The 19445-nt window shown below is 37.5% G+C and overlaps 1 protein-coding gene across 2 annotated transcripts; it reads left to right on the forward strand.

The window, feature by feature from the left end:
• Positions 1-262: 262 nt before the first annotated feature.
• Macir (macrophage immunometabolism regulator) lies at positions 263-19163 on the forward strand. Of its 2 annotated transcripts, XM_026395038.2 has the most exons (3): positions 263-408; positions 6949-7038; positions 16504-19163. In XM_026395038.2, exon 3 carries the CDS (start codon positions 16527-16529, stop codon positions 17148-17150), a length of 624 nt encoding a protein of 207 aa, XP_026250823.1. In that variant the 5' UTR covers positions 263-408; positions 6949-7038; positions 16504-16526; the 3' UTR covers positions 17151-19163. The 2 variants fall into 2 exon arrangements, with proteins under 2 accessions (XP_026250823.1, XP_026250824.1); XM_026395039.2 differs by lacking the exon at positions 6949-7038.
• Positions 19164-19445: the final 282 nt, after the last annotated feature.

The following is a 19445-nucleotide window of genomic DNA, read 5'->3' on the forward strand; positions in this document are numbered from 1 at the left end:
ACTGAGGACGGGGTGTTACCGCTCCTCTTTCCCTCTCTACTCAGTAACGCCCCCCTTCTCCGCCCCCACCAACTTCTTTAGGCCTCTTAGCGCCTTTCTCTCCCGCCCGCCCAGCCTTCTGGTGTCTGGGCTGGGCGCAGGAGGCGGGCTCAGCGCTGACAGGCTGTGCCTCTGCAGCCAGAGGGAGGAGGCGGGAAGGCGGGCGGAGGAGGCGGAGGCGGAGGAGGAGGCGGGGACTACGCGGGGCGGTAGCTGGCGCCGAGCGCGTTGGGAGAGGAGAGGGTACCCGGCTGGCTTGGCTGGCGGCCTCTGCCCGCATCTCGGTGCCGCAGCCCTGCACCTCTCCCGCCCTTGTCGCTGGGTCCGCGGTCCCGGGCACGGAGGAGGCAGTGGAGCTCTAGGCCACTGGTAGGTTGCAAGGGGACCGCGGCTCCATCTGCAACCTTTTGTGCCGCAGAAAAGGTGGTGGTGATGGGTGGTTGTGATGGTGGAGGGTTGCCCCAGTCACCGATCCTTGGTGCCAGTCCCAATCACGGCGCCGCCCCTTCCTCTTTGCCTCGTGTCCGGGCCGGGCGCGCAGTGTATGCGCAGTGCTGGGGAATCCCGGCCGGGCTGGCCTCCGGGATGGGTGGCGGTGCGACCTCAGTGTCACTGGCCTTGGCGGGCCGGTCCCCCCGCACCCGTGTAGGGTTCTGAGCTCTGGGTGAACTGGGTGGGGCCCGCGCTGGTGCTGGGAGCCCGCAGTCCTTGGCACAGGGGTGGGGCTGGAGACGCCGTGAGTGTGCTGCGCGTGTGAGTGAGTGTGCGGGGGCGTGCGCCCCCGTGTGCGCGCGGCGTGCGCTCGCCAGGGAGGTGCGGGGATTCAGCGAACCCGAGCGCCTCTCCGGCTGTGCCGCGGTGCGGAAGTCTGGATGCGTTGGCGCGCGTGTTAGCCTCGGCCGCGGTGCCCTTACTGCGGGGCAGCAGGCCTGGGGACCCCTTTGACAAGTAGCTCTTTCTAGGCCTGCTGCGCCTCTGGCCGCGCCCTCTGTGGTGCGCAGGGTGCCACTGCCCGGGTCAGATAGCGCTTAAGGGGTGAGCCTCCAGGGCCTTATCTCACCAGCCCTCCTAGCCCGTGCTGCAACCTTCGCCGAGGCCGTCCGAGTCCGCTGGTGCGGCTGGGGTGGACGGGCAGTTGTGGCCCTGTGCGCGCCTGTGGATTGGGCCCGGAGCTTGCCAGAAAGGAAAGCGGCAGATGTCGTTGGTCATCGCCGCCCTCGCCCCACCTGTCGCGGGTGGACTTTGGGGCGGGTGGTAAGCGTAGGAAAGGGATTTCGAAGCGGGCAGCAGTCAGACCTTGAGTAGCGGCCCCATTGTGAAGCTGCCAAACTCTCTCTAGCGGTGGAATCTGCAAATCTCTGCCAGAATGGAGATAAAAACGCGAAGGGAATGGTGGCCCTGTCCTTTTCCCCTTACAAGTGTTCCACATCCTTAGGGACTCCCTGCTTCTCCACCCACGCCAGTGTGCACCGGGTGGGTTAGTGATTTGTGTCGAGCCAAGATTTCTGTGTGTTTATGCCTATGTGTGAGGCTGTGGTGCACAGGTAAAACGGGAGCTGGGAACTTTTTCATCATTCAAAGAGAATGAAGAATGGAGGCAGTAGCATTTTGTAGTGTGCTTGCCACTCCTAGCCGAAAGAACTGTTCTTGTACAATGTTTCTGACGTTACTAAACTATTCATTTTACATTATGTTTTTCAAAAACTAGCCTATAATTTCGGGTTGTTCGTTACTTTGTTTTTCTTTTCAATCCTGTAAAGCAGAATAGACAAGGGGAAATAGAAATGACACCGTCCCAAAGTTTATTTGCCCAGTCATTTCAGAATACAGTGTTGGTTATTATTGCAGAAGTTTTGGATACTTTATTAATTCAAGGACACAATTTATGCGAACACGACTGTTTAATGAGTAGTTCACATATTTCTTTGTATTTATTATGTAACTGTGCATTATAAGCTTTAAATGTTCAGGTGAAAGGTAAGAGTTAATGAGCACAGGAACCTCATAATTTGATATGCACTGGTATGTAGAATGTTTTTCGACCAGTTTTTGTTTATCTAATTGTGGTTGAGACTTTTAGTGTTAATTATTCCACAATATAAGATACATTTATTGACTTTGCGTAACAGTGAAGTTGCTTATTTTCTGTGTATCTCCGTAAATTTTGGAGAGCTCTTTTAATATTAACTCAAACATATTTGGCTTAGTTGGAATAATAAAACTTTATATATATGATTTAAAATTTCTTTGATGAGTTGTAGTTGGTGGGGCGGGGGGTGTCAGCTTATTTCTACCTGAGAGAAGTTTGATTTATGTCATCAGGCTATCAAAATGAGTACCTGGCTTTAAGCTTTCCTTTGGGAGGTTAGTCCCTCCGTGTACACCTTTCCCTTTCATTATGTTTGGAAGACGCAGATTTCTTATAAAGACTGTGTGTAAATGTACAGTTCCAGTTATTGTCTGTCATATTTGCAGTGAAACTGAATATTTTCTCTAAATGTAGAAGGATGACTTCACCTGGTAAGAAGATATTAGTAACCTGGTTTAATTTTTACTAGCAGAAATGGAATGAAAATGAATGCCACATTTTTTTTTAAAGGGAGTTGCTATTAAAAGAACTGATACTAGAAAGAGAAACACTTTTTTTTTTTTTTGTCTTACTGAACCAATTATGGCTTGTCTTACGATGTTGGTGAAGTTAATGGTTTGTTTGTAAGGTCAAGGATGGTTTTAGAAAAGTCACACCCTACTTAACTCTTCTTTAAAACCTTGGATGATTTAATTTTTGCAAATTGCAAATGGTAAAGTGAGATTATTTGAAAGTATTCTCTAAGATGAGCATGTAGGTACAGATTAACTTTTTGGTGTTGTTTTTTAAAAAACACATTGTATGTTTTACTTTGGTAATTAGTCATTTTGTTTCTTTCCAATTTGGGATATTTTGGTGCATCTCTCCCTTACTTGTTTTAGAGTAGTCTTTAAGATTACAAAATATTTCTACTAGTCTGAATGGAATTTTTTTAAAAAAATGTACTTTCTTCAAACTGCTTTAAAAAAAAAATGGCCTCTTCTTAAATAGCCACAGTGAGAAATACTGTTTCCATAAAGAAAAAAAAAAAAAAAAGTTTGGGAAGCAAGAATTAAACCTCACTTCCACTCTACTAATTGATTGACCTAAAATTCACCTTGCTTTTCTTAGTGCTATCTTTAATGATTAGTGAGATTTATTTACCAAAATTCAAAATGGGTGTGTGGTGGCTTTCCTATTGATAACCTTATCATTTTTCAATAACAGATTTTTAATTTTTTTCTTCTTATTTTGGTCATGGGCCTCTGCTGAAGCCTCAGATTTAAGGGTGTGTGTATAGGATTTTGTGGGGACCTGAACATTTCAATGTAGGCTTCCTTTATTTGGGAGAAAAAAATCTCATTTCTGGTTTCTTGGTATTATTCAAGTTTACTTTTCTCTGTGTTAGATTTATGTATTTCCATTTCTTTGTGTGTTATTCTCTTTGGCCTGAGTTTCCACTTTTTATATTTGCCCCAGTCTGTGAGATATATATTTGCTGAGATATTTAGTAAGATTCAAGAGATATTGTTGAATGACTAAGTGAACATTTGAATTCCTGAGTGGGTACAAAAAAGTCTTCCTCAGACTTGGTGGAAAGCCACTGTACAAGCAAAGAGATGTTTCTTCCTTTAAAAAAAAAAAAACAAATCCATTGCCTTTATATAACTATGTATCACATTTGAGTAGGATAACAATATAATTGCCATTCTGGGACACTTTTGAGAGTTAAAGGGAGTAACTATAAATAATCATGCCAGGGGGTACTGACTGTGAATGAAGGCATACAATCACATCTACTTTTGAAGGACTTTCTTCTTTAACTGTGATCATATTTATCTCCTTACCTGAGAAATTGGACTCAACTTGCTAGTTAATGTTTGCAAACTTTTCTATTTGTAGAATCTTCATTTGTAGTAGGTTGTTGGGTGCCTTTGGCTTAGTCATCTGTGGCTTCCCTATCCAGATGCTTGTGGGCAGCTTGTAGCTGCCCTTAATTTTTCTACTTTTCATTGTTTACAGGATAGTGACCTTGGGCTCTCTGTTTGATTCAGCTTCTCTTTGCTGGAAACATTGTGTCCTTTAGCCTTGGCTCTACTTTCTTCAATCTGTTTCTATGTAACATTTAGTGCCTATCTAAGAATTTCATGTAGGACCTTCCTCTTGCTGCTGGTGACAGGAGATCCATTGATAGATACCCTTCCAATCCTTCATGCCAGGATGAGGCCATAGCCATCTGCAAGTGTTAGAGGTTGATATGTTTTTAAAGTATACTAAGAATGGGTGTCATTGGAAAGACATTTGGGGGGGACATTTATATTACCATCTTTTAATTCCTGTTTATAGGAGATGGGGGTAGAACCCTTAGTATAATTTTGTGGTAGATTTCTTTATAGGCAATCTCTTACAGAGGAGGTTTTTTGTTGTTGTTGTCTTATTTTGTGATTTCTTACCTCACTTTTTTTTTTCTTTTTCACCATCCTTGTCTGCCTCCTCCTCTTGGTGCCTGTCAGGCATACTCAGTTAATACACAGCAGAGAGAGTGGTGTGAGTAAACACCAGGACTGGAGTGGAGTGTCTCACCTTGGTTTCCCTTGAGTTGCTCCCTTGGGTACTGTTTGTCTTCTATTCTTGACTTGGCACCTGTATAACAGGGACAATCAGTTACTACACTTTAATTTTCAGTCTAAATTTGTAAAACTCTAAATGAAATCTGTCTTACTTTGTGATAAATGTAGCACTGAAAAGTGAAATGAAAATACTTATCTATATTTGGCCCAACTGTATAACCAGCAAGTATTGACTGAAACTTTTTCCCCCCCTGCCTTATAGTTTATGATTTAAAAAATAGCTTGGAATTTCTAAGAAGTCCATGATTTATGAAGGATTCTGTATAATACCCTCCACTATGTATCTTAAAGTCTTAATGTTTTTCAAGTTAGAAATAACCTTAGAGCAAGTAGTAAAAACTACCTCCCCCAACCATTTCACAAATGAGGTATTAAGCTTTTAGATAAAGTACCTCGCCAAACATTTAAGATAGGATTCCACTTTTAAAATGAATAAATACACATTTTTCAGAAACATGATTGTTATTTTAAAAGGTTGTGTTTATAACTGACCAGAGGCCACAGAGGCATGAAAACAAGGAAGTGGGCTTTGGAGCCAGACCAGGTGGGATTCAGTTCAGTCCTACACTGACTCTCAAATAGTATCCTTTGATCAGATATTTAAAGTGGGGATAGTAACTTCTATCATGGAATGAAGATTAAATGCCATAAATAACTTTTTTTGGCATAGAGAAAAAATAAGAATATTGGTTTCCCCATTGAAAATCCACTTACTGTAGATATCAATCTGACCCTTATAATGATAATATTTAGGAAACTCTTTGGGGGTAATTATATAAAGTAAAAAAAAATTACCAATAGGTGTCTATTTTTGCTACATTAAAATTCACTTTATGTTAAAACCAGAGGTTTCGTCGTTGAGCTAGAACCAATTCTTAATTATCTAGATTTCTTGGTTACGCACTTTGAAAATAGTTTCAAAATAGTGAAAGGTAACATGTCATTATTCACATCCAGTGAAATTCCAAAGGCTGATCAACACAAGTTCTTTGGAATGATGTTTTTGGTGCATGAACTCCTTCCAGTTTCTGGAACTAAAGAAACAAATACCATTAATTTAGTAAATTACCCATTTCCTTTGGCTAAAATTTATCTGTGTTAGATAGAAAAATAATCAAGTGACAACCTCCTTGCCTTTTCCCTTATAGTTTCTCTTCAGTTTGAGAATGCTGTACAGTTCTGTTAACACTTTTCCAGCTCTGTGCCTGCATTGGTAAAATCAATCAACTCATTAATCCCGCCCCCCCACTCCAGCTTCCTTTCCCCCAGTTGAACACAATAAACGAATTCTCAACAACCAAAGAAACCTTTACAGGTGGAAAAGAGCTTTGGAGAATTTTCTTGATCTCAACACATTAACCCAATTAACAGGGGAGTCAGGAGATAAAGATAGATTCTCTTACACATTAATTCCCCAGTTAAGAGGGGAAAGGCGCAGAGGAGATGCTAGAAACCTTAAGTAAGGTAGCAACTGAAAAGAAGTGAAACAAGTTTTTTCTCTGTCTTAAAAAATATTTTCCAAGAGCTTCCCAATCACTTACTTCACAGCAATCTTATAAAGAATTTTTATTGTTGCTATATATGGCTCAAATGAGTAGACACCAAAAATTAATTGCATAATCATAACATCACACATCTGTAAAGGGCTTTGCAGCATGCAAAACATGTTCACCTACCTCATTTCATTTGATCCATGTAACAGCTGTATTAGGGAGGAAGGGTGGTATTATTGGCCTCATTTTAAAGATTGCTATTTATGCAAGGTCAGGAGACAGAGAGTTCTTAGCAAGGCCAGCACAAAGATCCCCACTCCTCCCTTGCTTTCTTAAACCCCAGCCTCAGCATTCTGTTTTCCTATAGAATACTGTTAATCTGGTAACTGCAATAGGACTAGGATGGTAAAAGGAACATGGTAAACCCCTAACTTTTCTTGTATCTTTATTTAGCTTCATTAGATACTCTTAGACTGTAGGTACAGTTTACCAGCAGAATACCGGGAACAAGCATGGTAACATGTTTGAGGATTCATTTAGCTGAATAAACTCAAAATTACTTTTTAATTGAATTAATTAGTTATTATATTCTATATAATCTGTACCTGGTACTACCGCCTGCTAGTTTCATCCTGTTTTGCAGTTAGAATGCACATAATTGCTTTGTAAATTGTGTTACTTGTTAAATTACAGGTTTATTTTTGTATTTCATGTTTAGTATCTGGAGTAGAACAGAAAAATTATTATGCCTGTGCTCCTTTGGGACTCTTTGAAAATTGTACAGTGACATCTTCTGGGATTTAGTCTGGTGAGTTAAAGTTTGCTTTTTCTGTTTGTTAACTAGTTGAATGTGAACATGCTATCATAATGTGCTTTGAGGATTATATAAATAGGTGAATATGCAATGTCAATGTATTATTGCAAATGTCTGTACTACAATTACAAAGTTTTTAATGGTCAGAACTGAAATTAGGATTGCAGTATGCTAACATTATTAAAATGTTTGATTCTTTGAGTGTATTTTAAAATTTCTGCAAAATGAATGCATAATTTTGGAATACTATTTTAGAACATATAGTAGTTAAAGATAGTTGCTATAGTTTGGGGGAAATTTTAGTAAAAACATTAATCTACAAATGTAGGTGAAACAATCTGCAAAAATTTCTAGTTGAAGATACATAAAAGATGTCTAACAGGTGGAGGAAAGCAGAATCATTTTCACCTGATTATGTCACTGTTTACTGCCAGTGTGGCATTCCTCTTAGCACACTGAATTAAAACTTATAAAAGTATGCAATGATGTTGTCTCCCCCCACCTCCATGTGTCATCTGTGTGTTGACATAGTTGTCTGTGTGACTTCAGGTCTTTGAATGGGGGAAATAGTAATGATCTTTGTAGCTCTTTAGCATTTTGAAAACTATATTTTTGTGAGTCTATGCTTTGATATGTCATTCTGCTTCGCCACTACCTTTGTAGGTCCTTGCTTTGAGTTATTTAAAGAGGTCATAATCCTTGGAAAATGCAGTTTCATAATAAAGAGATTTCTAAATTAGCAATGAGCTGAAGATTGATTCAGAGAAATAGGGAGAAATAAATGCCAATTACTATTAAGAAGATGTACCCAATCAAGTTTATAAAATGCATTTTAAAACATTAAAAAAATAGAAACACTATTAAAATTTCCAAGTTTCAGGACAAGAGCAAGAAGTTTGAAAAACATAAGTACGAGGTACATTTAGAGGATTTTAAATAAGAAATAATTTGACTGGCTCACTAACTCACCCAGTTGAAATAAAGCACAAACCTAGGAGTGGGTAGAAACTAAAGGAATATATTGGTGTGTGTGTGGCTATGTCTACCTCTATGAATATATGTGTTTGTTTATGTTATACCTGAATGTATATGTTATATTGTAAGTCAAGTAACATTCTAGCAGAATTACAAAAGGTGAAATGAATCAACATAGGAGGCAGCAAGTTTACATGTCATTGAAGGTGATCAGACATATATACTAGATAACTTTTAAGATTCCTTGGGGGGAGGGGGCTGGTGTTGTGGCTCAGAGGTAGAGCAACTAGGCAGTTAGGCTTGATCCTCAGCACCACATAAAAATAAAGATATTGTGTCTACCTATAACTAAAAATAAATATTTTTTTAAAAAGATTCTTTTGGATTCTAAGATCGTACAGTCTAAAATATTGTAAAGTTTGGAGGACCATCTTAAACTTGGAAATATATGACAAAGACTTCTTTCATTTTTTAATGTCAGTTGTTTTGGGGAGGGGGGGCGGTTACTGATTGAACTCCCGGACACTCAGCCACTGAGCCACATCCTGAGCCCTATTTTGTTCTTTATTTAGATAATGGGTCTCACTGAGTCCTTAACCCCTCGCTTTTGCTGAGGCTCAGCCTCCTAAACTGCTGGGATTACAGGTATGCACGACGTTGCCCAGCTAATGTCAGATTTTTGAAGTAAAACTTACATATAGTAAAATTCAGTGGATTAAAAACAATATATTAGGAGGAAGGCCTTAGGGATAGGTTGTTAGTGATTATTAGTGAAATAGGAAAAAATTATGTCTATCAACATGACTAAAAAGAGATGGGAATTTAAGGGAGTAAAAATCTCTTTAATCTGATTAATTTCAAATTATAAAAAAAAAAAGCAGGAGCTTGGGTTAAATTCTCCTATTGATGTGTTTTATATACAAGTTCCCAAACCTCAATGCATATTAGAGTCACCTGGATTCATTTTAAAATGTAAGAGCCCAGATATACAAATCTAGGTGAAACATAGATATCAGTAATTTTGAAGCTCCTTGGATGATTTCAATATGTAGACAAGTTTGGGAGCCACACACTAGAATGATGCATGATGAATAATCATGTATTAGATTTTGAGCCAAGAGACTTGGGTTGTAGTTATGGCCACAAACTACTCTCATGGCTGCAGGCAAGCCCTCATCTTCATGGCTTTTATGTCTACTTGTCTATCACTCCAACTGTAGAGCTTCCAGGTGGGTGAATTTCAAGTTATTCTGGCATCAAGACTAGGTGATTCTGGTCATCTCTAGACTAATATTAGTCAATGTTTAGAAGATCCCATTTCTCAAAGAATGACTCCATTCTGAATGGTTATTTTAGGTATTTAAAAAAATTAAACAAAACCTATTTATTTGTTTCCATATGGAAAAACCTGGAAGTATCCCTTCAATCCTGCCCTAGGTATTTTTTTTTTCACTTGGCTATTATGTTTATTTTTATTTTTTATTGGTGCATATTTCACTTCAGGTTCTTCTTGAAAAGGATTTTATTAACATTATGACTTTGTTTTAAATGTATAAGATGGTTATGTTCATATCTGTTTCATGGGGTATGGCTATATGTTGCTAAGTACAGTTAAAGCATAGGAAGCAGTTTTTTTTTTTTTTAAACTGGTAGTGAAATTTTTGATAAGCCTGATTCTAAAAAACATTCTAGAATACAATAGTTTTCAAAAAGCAGTTTCATAGCAGTTATGAAACATATGAACAATTTTTCAGAGCTAGTCTATGGAACTAAGGCATCTTAGTTACAGTTCTGGAATATTATAGGAAGGTTGGCTTTCTGGAGAGTGTTCAGGCTGTGCAGATTCCGGCAGGTTGTGGTATGACTGCTCATTCTGTTGACAGATCATCCTGGCACAGGAGGATCCTCTAAACAAGTGGTGTTTTGGGGGCCTGTTTGCTTTTACTCTCAGCCAGAATACTCCTGTTAGGATGATGTGTGTTGTTCCTGATAATCTAAAAATGTCCATCATGTATGTTTTTCTAGTATATATAAATTTTATTTTTCCTTTGTTTAAGGAAATTTGACAGTTTTAAAATTTTCTTTTCAAGAAATATCTAAGTGCAATAGTATGAGATATTTGAGGTCAATGAATGGATATGATGTCCTTTTCATTTATCTTTTCCCTTTGGCAAAATGAAACATATTATCCTTTGGGCATATTTTCTTCCTTTCTTCTTCAGTAACTTCTGTTTATAAGCAGTAGAGTAGAAACAGGCACTTTCTTGGTGAGTAAGTAGCACTTTTAAAAAATTGCATAAATTTTTAGTTTTATAAGGTAATAAATACATTCCCCTTATTAAAAAATGGGGGAAAATGTTTAAAGCTTTGTGGTAGAGCTATAAAAACTTAAAACACATATATTCTTTTACCTGTAAATTTTACTTTTAGAATTTTTTTTTTTAGAAATATATTTCCAGGTGATTATTCCTAGTATGTGATTATATATTTTTTTTGTAGAAGATGTGTTAAGAGAATACAGCAAAAATAGACTTATCCAAGTTGGTATAGGGATCTAACAACAGGTCTCTGTGTCTTTTGATATCTCAGTTAAAGCTTTAGAGAGTTGAAATACTTTTAATATACATAATAGGAAATTGTTAAATCACTTAATTCTTTATTATATGAAATACTACTAGGATGCAGTATTCTCTGAAAGAATTTTTGAATAGCAGTTTGGAAACTTACGAGCTATTTTCAAGGCTGGACTAAGGAACTAAGGGCATTTAGATTATATTTCAAACTATTGTTACTTATGCCCAGAGTATAGGAGGGTTGGACTTTTGGAGAGTATTCAATGACTATGCAGATTCCATATATAGTCATAACCATTTGAATGTTCTCATTGTGATAGACTAGGTTCCCCTGCACACATGTATTGTGTGTGTGTTGTAGTTTGGACCTTTTGCTTTATTTTCAGCCAAAATTCACAATTGCATGCTATACTCACTGCTTTAAACATGTACTGTGTGTGTACATTTTTTCTAGAATTAGTATTATCTTGCCTAGCGTTGTCTAATTGAATCCTCATGTATTTCAAAGAAATACAGTAGTACATACTACCACTGCCAGGTCTTTCATACTTTATAAATAATTCAGTGCTATTATTACTGGTTGGATTGTGAAGAAATTTGATATTGAAGATTTTTAGGTGTCATTTAAAAAATCATATTTGCTTTTAGTACTTGTTTTAAGAAGCTCAATTTTAAAAGCATAATTTTATTTTCTGTTTTACATTCTTTTTGTCCATAGAAATTTTGCTGCTGTCCATAGAAATTTTGTTGTTTCTCTTACTAAAACATTAACACTTTTTTTCTATTTTGGCTCCAGTCTATTTCCTTAAACACATGTGAAAAGCACTAATGGAAAAAGAAGGCATCGTGGGTCTTTAATTTTTAGTGGTCACAAATGCAAAAGTTAGCATCAGGCCTGATTTCTTGATTTACTGTTTGTTGGTGCAATGGAAGTCCTGCTTGTTGCTCATTCTTGTGGTGATGCTTGCAAGAGCGCTTTGTAATCCTTTATCATGGCAGTGTGCTTTTGGGATACAGGTTTATTTTAGAATATGAAATAAAATGCTGAATTATGAATAGGCTTGCTAAAAATACCAAGCCTGTAAGCAGTTTTTTTCTTGATAAAACCTGAGGAATATGCTGCTAAACATAAGCTATCTCCAGTTACAGTCACTGTAGTTTTATTTCCTAATGAATGCTTTTTAATACAAAATTGGGAGCTGGGGTATATGTAGTTCAGTGGTAGAGCACATACATACCCAATATACAAAAAGGCCCTGGGTTTAGTCCCCAAGGGGGCAGGGGGAAAAAAAGGAAGGAAGGAAGGAGGAAAAGAAAATGAATTTTGCTGTGGAAAATATTGACCATCCACATATCAAGATATCATGCTGGTCAGGCACAGTGGTGCATACTTGTAATTCCAGCTGCTGCAGGTGGGGGAGGGAAGATTATCTTTTTTTGAGACTGTGCATTTTTTACTGTTATTTTTTAGTCAAATTCTGGAATTAGAAGGTACTTAAACTTCTTCAGGTGGAGAAGTACCTAAGCAGATTTTCTAGTTTAATAAACAAACAAACAAAAAAATCAAAAAAACCTGTAAAGTTGATTCTCTAACTTTCTCAGGATTTTGCCTCAGTATTTAAATTCAGTCAAGAAATTCTTAGGAATTTAAGAACAAAATGTTTACTTTTCAGTTACATTGAATCTTAGTAAGCATTCTGTCCAATTAAAAATGAAATATTTACCAAATCAGAGCTCTCTTTGCTGAAACCCAACCTCCATCTAGCTTTCTTAGAGCTACCCAGTAGGTGTCCTGAGAAGGGCAATATATAAGTAAAAGGATCCTTTTAAAAAAATGTAAGCCATTTGTGAGAATCCTGGTTCTAGCGTTCATGTTCCTATATGAATATCAAGACATGAAGATGCTCTTGTTCATATGGTGATAGACACTACAGAGATCAATGAAACCACCCAAAAGAGCTATTTTAAGAATACATTGTTGTTTGGTGAAAAAGGACTGATGTTTAATATCTAAAAAGTGCAGTGTTCTAACTCTTAGAATTGCTTGTCAGAAATTCAGCAGGTAGCAGCTGTATTTGTAATATTTAAAATGAGTCTTTTGTGTTTCAATGCAATGAGAATCCCATTCAGAAATTTCTTCCAGAGTGTGGACCTGTTTTGCATTGGCTTTAGTTGTTAGGTTACATTTTTATGTCAGAGGATATTAAAATCCTTATTTTTAACGTTGTGTTTAAGTAGTATTTTCTCTAATGAGTATGTTGTCTGTTGTCTGCCTCAGTAAAGTATAGGTTACTTACACCAAGCTGCTTGGTTGAAATTTCTAAAGAACTTAAACCATGTATGTTTCTTCTATGTAACAACCCAAGTTAAACTGTTTTCTCCCAGGTAGATATCTGAAGATCTGTTTAAATAGTTTTGCTTGACTTGGGTAATATTTCCTTATGGTGTTATTGGCTATTGGAGACTTAAGTGATGTTACTTATCCATCCAACAGCATATGTATTTCATGCTGCATCTGTGAACATTATACATTTCTTAACTTACTTTCTTCACTTTTCTAGTTTCCCAGATACTTATTTGCTAGCCAGTATGTCATTTTTCCTATTTATTTAGACCCTTATATCTTGCCATCTTTTACCTTCAACATGAGAGATTCTATGAATTCCCAGTTGTTTGTCTTAGTACAGCAGGACTGGTTTAGTGTGGGAAGAAACTTGATGGCTCTATTGACACAGAAGCTTGTGTTATCTCTTCTCTTTCTCCTGTTCCTTCCCCTCCTCTTCCCCTTCTCCTCCTCCTTCTGCTCACTCTTTGCGTGTGTGTGGTACTGGAGATTGAACCCAGGGGTGCTCTACCACTAAGCCTTATCCCCATCCCTTTTTACTTTTTATTATTTTTTATATTTTTTGGTACCAGGGATTGAACCCAGAGGGCACTTTACCATTGAGCTCCATCCTCAGCCCTTTTTGTTCTTTTGAGGTAGGGTCTTGTGGGGAGCCAGCCATGGGCTGTGTGTGTGAACTATGAGTATGAGTACATGAGTGGACTGGACTGACGATGATGCCTCTCATCTAGCTGGTGATATATGTGTCCTTTTCACTCACTCTGCCTGTGATCCCCACACAATACATGAGATGGTGTGGCCTTTCAAGATGTCAATCAATCTGCTGACCACAAGACATCAGGAAGCTAGACTCAACCCTCTGAAACCTGACCCCCCCTTCATTGGGGTGGAACTTTCTCCAGTGTCTTCCCCTCAATAAAAAGGGAATGTTCCCCACCCCCCCTCTTGTTTGTCTGCCTCCCTTGTGGGAACTGGAGAAGAGGGGAGGTCACTGAAAAATCCCAAGAAAAAGATTTTTTCTCTGTCTCGGTGTGATTATTTTGTGCCAGCCCAGTTCACCTGGAGTGACCCCGAATGACTTAATTATGTATGGAGACAGGATCTCACTAAGTTACTTAGGCCTTCTAAGTTGCTGAGGATGGCCTCCAACTTGCAATCCTCCAGTGTCAGCCTCCTGATTCACTGGGATTATAGGCATGTACCACTGAGTGGCCCTTTATATTTTTTTAAATTGAGATGGTGTCTTGCTAAGACACCAGGTTGTACTTGAGCTTGAGCTCCTCCTACCTATGCCTTCTAAGTTGAGAGAATTAGAGGAGTGTGCTCTTGCACCTGGTTGCTCACTCTTCTTTACTGCAACTTTGTACACTGTTGATTTGCTTAGCAATTATTTCCTTCTTCAGCAAAAGAGATGAATTTCAGACTAGCATTGATAAGAATTATTAACCTAATTTAGAATAGGTGTGATCTGAATTCATAGATTTTAAGTTCTTTCTAATATAACAAATGAGAATGAGGTGGTTGCTGGGAATCTGTGGATTCTCATGAATAGTCACATTTGGAAGGGACCTAGATGAGTGTCTCACCACTGCCTGTGGAGGTCATTGCTTGAGTGTCACTCTCTTGGTAGCTTGTTGGGCATGTGCATGTAATCTTTATGTGGACCTGCCATTTCCTCATGGCCTGGGTTATTTTGCTTTATGACCATCCCTTCCTTGACCTTCAGAATGAACATCAGAGAAGCAGTTCCTACCTGTAGCTGCCAGTCTGGTTCTATAGGTCAGAGGCCTTGGATCTGTCTTCTTGTGTTCTTTCAGGGCCATAGAATTGGGGATAAAGGAAGAATTAATTTTTAGGCTAAACAAAAACATTTAGCCAAATTTCTCATTTGGCTAAATGTTTTTGTTTAGCCTAAAAATATGGTGATGCTTCATAGGGTCCTTGAAAGTTTATTAGCTGGGAAATATTATTTTATGCATATCAGAGTACCTAGCCGTCACTATCCTGATCCTACCCACAAAAACAAATTACACAATGGAATATAAATTTAGTTTACATTAATAAAATATGATGAGGCCACTTGTTTTAAATCTAGAAGGGTTGAGAGGCTAGGGCATTTTTGTAAAATAGAAATTGGAAATAGTATAAGGTTTAGAGTAAATAGTGATCCCGGTATTGATCCCTTTGACATTTGCTTTGCTTCAGGAATCATTATGAATGTTTGTTTTCAGTTGTGCTGTAGATGGGGACCATAGTAAGAACAAGAATGGCATCTGGTAACTTCACAGTCTTTTAATAAAGGAAGGTAGAGCATGCAAGTGGAGAAACAAGGTTTCATTTTGTTTTTAGTTTTTCAATTGGACTTTGAAGTGAATATAGAGCTTAAAGAAATGCTTCAATTAGGAAATAGTTACTTGTTTTGTGAAAGGATTCGTAAGAATTATGTACTATCCTTTTTCTGTAGATTTGCCATCTTAAACTCAGTTATTTGACATTTTGATTAGTGATCTGAGATACTTTCAACTGTAACCTACTTCCAACTGAAGATGCAGTAGAAATCAAGTTTCTCAGAAATGACATTGTCACTATTTCCCTTAGTGTCTGGTTTTCAAAATTTGTTTTATCTGTAACTTTATGGGAACCTAAAATACTTGTGCTATTTCTTGTCAGTGGGGCTTCTCCAAATGGTATAATGTGATAATTGTAATGAACATGTTAGTATTCATTTTGAATCATTCTGGCTATTTATTAAACTATTCAAAAGAATGTCTGAGGTATTACAGACTATCTCAAATCATGCTTTGTTTTATGATTAAATAGACATGTAAAATGACATTTAATATTTTATATACTTTTAAAAATAAAAAATTCCATGACATTGAATTTAGAATTAACTTGTAAACTGTAAATGATTTTTTAAAATAATTCATTGAGGATGTGGAACGGACAACATTTGCAATGTTTTGGGGAACCTTCTTCAGAGACTCCTCCATACCCTAAAAATATATATTTTCAGGTCTAAATTGAATTCTTCACAAAAACTGATCAGCTTGATCAATTGTATAATATGGCTCTTAAACACAATTGAATGTAATTTCAGGTATAAAGAGCCAACCACTTACATGAATTTAAATGAGGAAAAAAATATAATTCTCAAGTTGAAAATACTTTGAAAATTCTTGTGAAACTTTCTCTGCTTGCTTTTATTTGCTTAATGTTGAGATCTGGATTTGATTTGCTTCATATTGTATCAAGGAGCAAACTTTATCTGGTTGCAGGGTGTATTAGTACTAGAGGAGTATTATTTTCTGTTTGCGTTTTCATATGTACTTTTTCATAGTACTTCAGGCTTTTGTTTAATCTGCTTGAGTTCTTGCAGGCAGAGAGGTAGTGGTCCTTTCATTTGCCTAAATGTCCAATAGACATGGAGAAAAAAATCTGTCAATTCGTCATCAGCTACCTTTCAGATGAGTCTCATTTCATGGCTTCCTGACTTTCTAAAATCATCTAGCATGACTTAACGTTCTGTGCATTACACTCTTCTAATCTGAATCTGTTTACTTTTAGGAGTGTGCAGATTGGTGCCTAAAATGGAAGTAGATATAAATGGGGAGTCCAGAAGTACCCTGACCACCCTACCCTTGCCTGTGGCTGAGGTGAGCTCCCCAGGAAAAGCAGAGGCGGAGAAGCCTCGCTGCTCCAGCACACCCTGCTCACCCATGAGGCGAACTGTGTCAGGCTACCAGATCCTCCACATGGACTCTAACTATTTGGTTGGCTTCACAACTGGCGAGGAACTCCTGAAGTTGGCCCAGAAGTGCACTGGAGGTGAAGAGAGCAAGGGAGAAGCCTTGCCTTCCTTTCGCTCCAAACAGCTGGATGCAGGACTTGCACGTTCCTCTCGTTTGTATAAAACCAGAAGTAGGTACTACCAGCCATATGAGATTCCAGCTGTCAATGGCAGGAGGCGAAGGCGGATGCCCAGCTCAGGAGACAAGTGCACTAAATCCTTACCTTACGAACCTTATAAGGCCCTCCATGGGCCCCTGCCTCTTTGTCTTCTTAAAGGTAAGAGGGCTCACTCCAAATCTCTGGACTACCTCAATCTAGACAAAATGAACATCAAGGAGCCAGCTGACACGGAAGTGCTACAGTACCAGCTTCAACACCTAACCCTCCGCGGGGACCGAGTGTTTGCTAGGAATAATACATGAATGACTCTCACAGTTTAAGTCACTTTAGGTCAGCCTGCACTTGGCTAGAGAAAATCCACTGTTGTACTCTGTACATGACTCTTCACATTATAGATGGTTATATCAGCTAAGTGTCCCTGGAATATAAAAATTGTTTGGATCAAATTTTGAATACAGGAATGAAATCACAGGTACTTGGGGGGAGGGTATCATGCTAGAGCACGCAACTGCAAAGAAAACAGAATGTTGACCGTTAGTTTGTATAGCTCTTTAGCTAGGAAAACAAACAAACAAACAAACAAAAAAAAGGCTTTGGGACAGTAATTTCATCTTTATGATTCTGACACTCAAATTGGGAATGTTATCTGCTTGGTTGTTGCTGACTTGGTATGATTCATTAGAAATTTATATCTTAAGTACACAAGTACTTCTTGAAACTCTGTATTTTACTATAAAATGTATGTAATGATTTGTTTTATGAAATTTAGAACTTGAACATTGCTGAATTGGACCACTTTTTATTTTTAAATATTGAGTTTAAATATTTTATAACTGGTTTTGCACTGAAAAAAATTAACATTTCAGATTAAAAGAATAATCTTTCTTCACTTGTCTCAATAATATTATTGAGCAATGAATTTTTTATTTCCGCATGGAAAGTTATTGATCTCTATGGCTGTAAAATATTTCTTTATAGCGTTATTAAAGTGTGTCTTAATAAAATTAAATTTGGGATACAAAGTATTTATTTTACAATGGGCGGGGGGGAAGCTTTTCCAGAAAGTTTCCAGTATGAAGTTTTCATAAGTTGAAAAAGTTTCCTTAGTGCTTATTTTCTAATTTAAAATTCACTTGGAACTTTACAATGGAAAGGATTCTTTTAATTGTGGGTTATAGGCATAAGACTGTTTGCATCTGAATTTTCTGTAAGTGAATGGAACTTTAATAGAAGATCTCATGATTTCTACTATTGAATGCTTAAACTAAGTATGAACTTAATTCAGCATGGCATTGGGTCATTCCAGTTTTAGTTCTGTGCATCACAGCACTCATTGAAATTCCAGTTTCTAGGATTAGTGTAGGAGACTAAAGTGCTTCTGTAATTTTAATGGGTTAATCCTGGATTACTTAACAATTTATGTCAATTGCACTGGTTCAATTTGTTGCTAAAGAAATAATGCCCTGGCTTTAGTAACAAATACAGCTCAACTATTCTTGAATATATTTTGGAAAAAATGTATGTAACTTACCTTTTGTAAACATTTCTCTTTCTTTTTTTTTCCTTTCATTCTTTTGTTCTTTCTTTTTTTTTTTCTTTTTTGACTCTTGAAGGTGCAATTTATTACTAATCTGGCATCTCTGGCAACATAAAACCGCATATTTTTGTTTTACTGTGGGGAGTGTGAGGTTTCTCGGGTGTTAGCAATCTTGCTTATAAAAATAAGAACGCCTTTTAATTAATGAGTGGGTCATTCCTGGCACAATTGTGATTTTTCCTTTAGCCAGAAAGAATGGCAAACTTTATTTAGAGCAAAGTAAGTATTAGGAAACCCTAGGAACTCTTAATCAATGTTTATCATACTTTTACTAAGGCAAACCATGTGGAAGAGCCTTGGGAGGTTGACGCATATCTTACTGAGTTGATCAGATTTCTTGGTGGGCTGGAAATTTCAGCTATTGTATATTTTAAAGTAAATTGCACCTTTGTAACATATTGTATTGATGAATGATCACTAAGATTAACTATATCTATACAGTCAATAGTTTGACAAGAAATAGAATCCTGTCAGATGCCAAAGAGTTGGGATTTTTACGTTTAATGATTAAACACCATTATTTATTGATGACTTACCCTGTGGAACTGTATTATTTCTAACTATGAAATAAAAGGGTGATGTAAACACATACTGTTATGTGGTGCTTTAAAATAGATCCACCATCAACAGTCTAGTTATTGCTTAAGAATTTTACCTAAGCATGTACTTTAAGACCCCAACTTTGTGAAACAAAAACCAGAAACATTTACTTTTGATGTTCATTGGCACTTCAAGACAAGACAAATTATTCCTGGCAATGATATGTATTCCATTTACTAGGGAACCAAACTATTTTCTTGTGTGATTCATTCCTGTCTAGGTGCCTAAATTTCTTGAGTTAAATAAAAATATAGAGCTTTTTTTGTTTTGTTATGTGTTTTTACTTAAGGACAGGTGATACTCAGTGGCAAAAAGCAAAAGGACTTAACGTATAAGATATGGCATATTTGCTGTTTCCTGATGAGTAAAGATAGATAATTTAAATTTTGGTTTCCAAAAA

This window comes from Urocitellus parryii, chromosome 1 (genome assembly GCF_045843805.1).
Source record: "Urocitellus parryii isolate mUroPar1 chromosome 1, mUroPar1.hap1, whole genome shotgun sequence".
Taxonomy (NCBI): Eukaryota; Metazoa; Chordata; class Mammalia; order Rodentia; family Sciuridae; genus Urocitellus; species Urocitellus parryii.

What these genes read in the sequence shown, in the direction of transcription:
- Macir (XM_026395038.2), top strand. Translation starts at nt 16,527, where the DNA reads ATGGAAGTAGATATAAATGGGGAGTCCAGAAGTACCCTGACCACCCTA.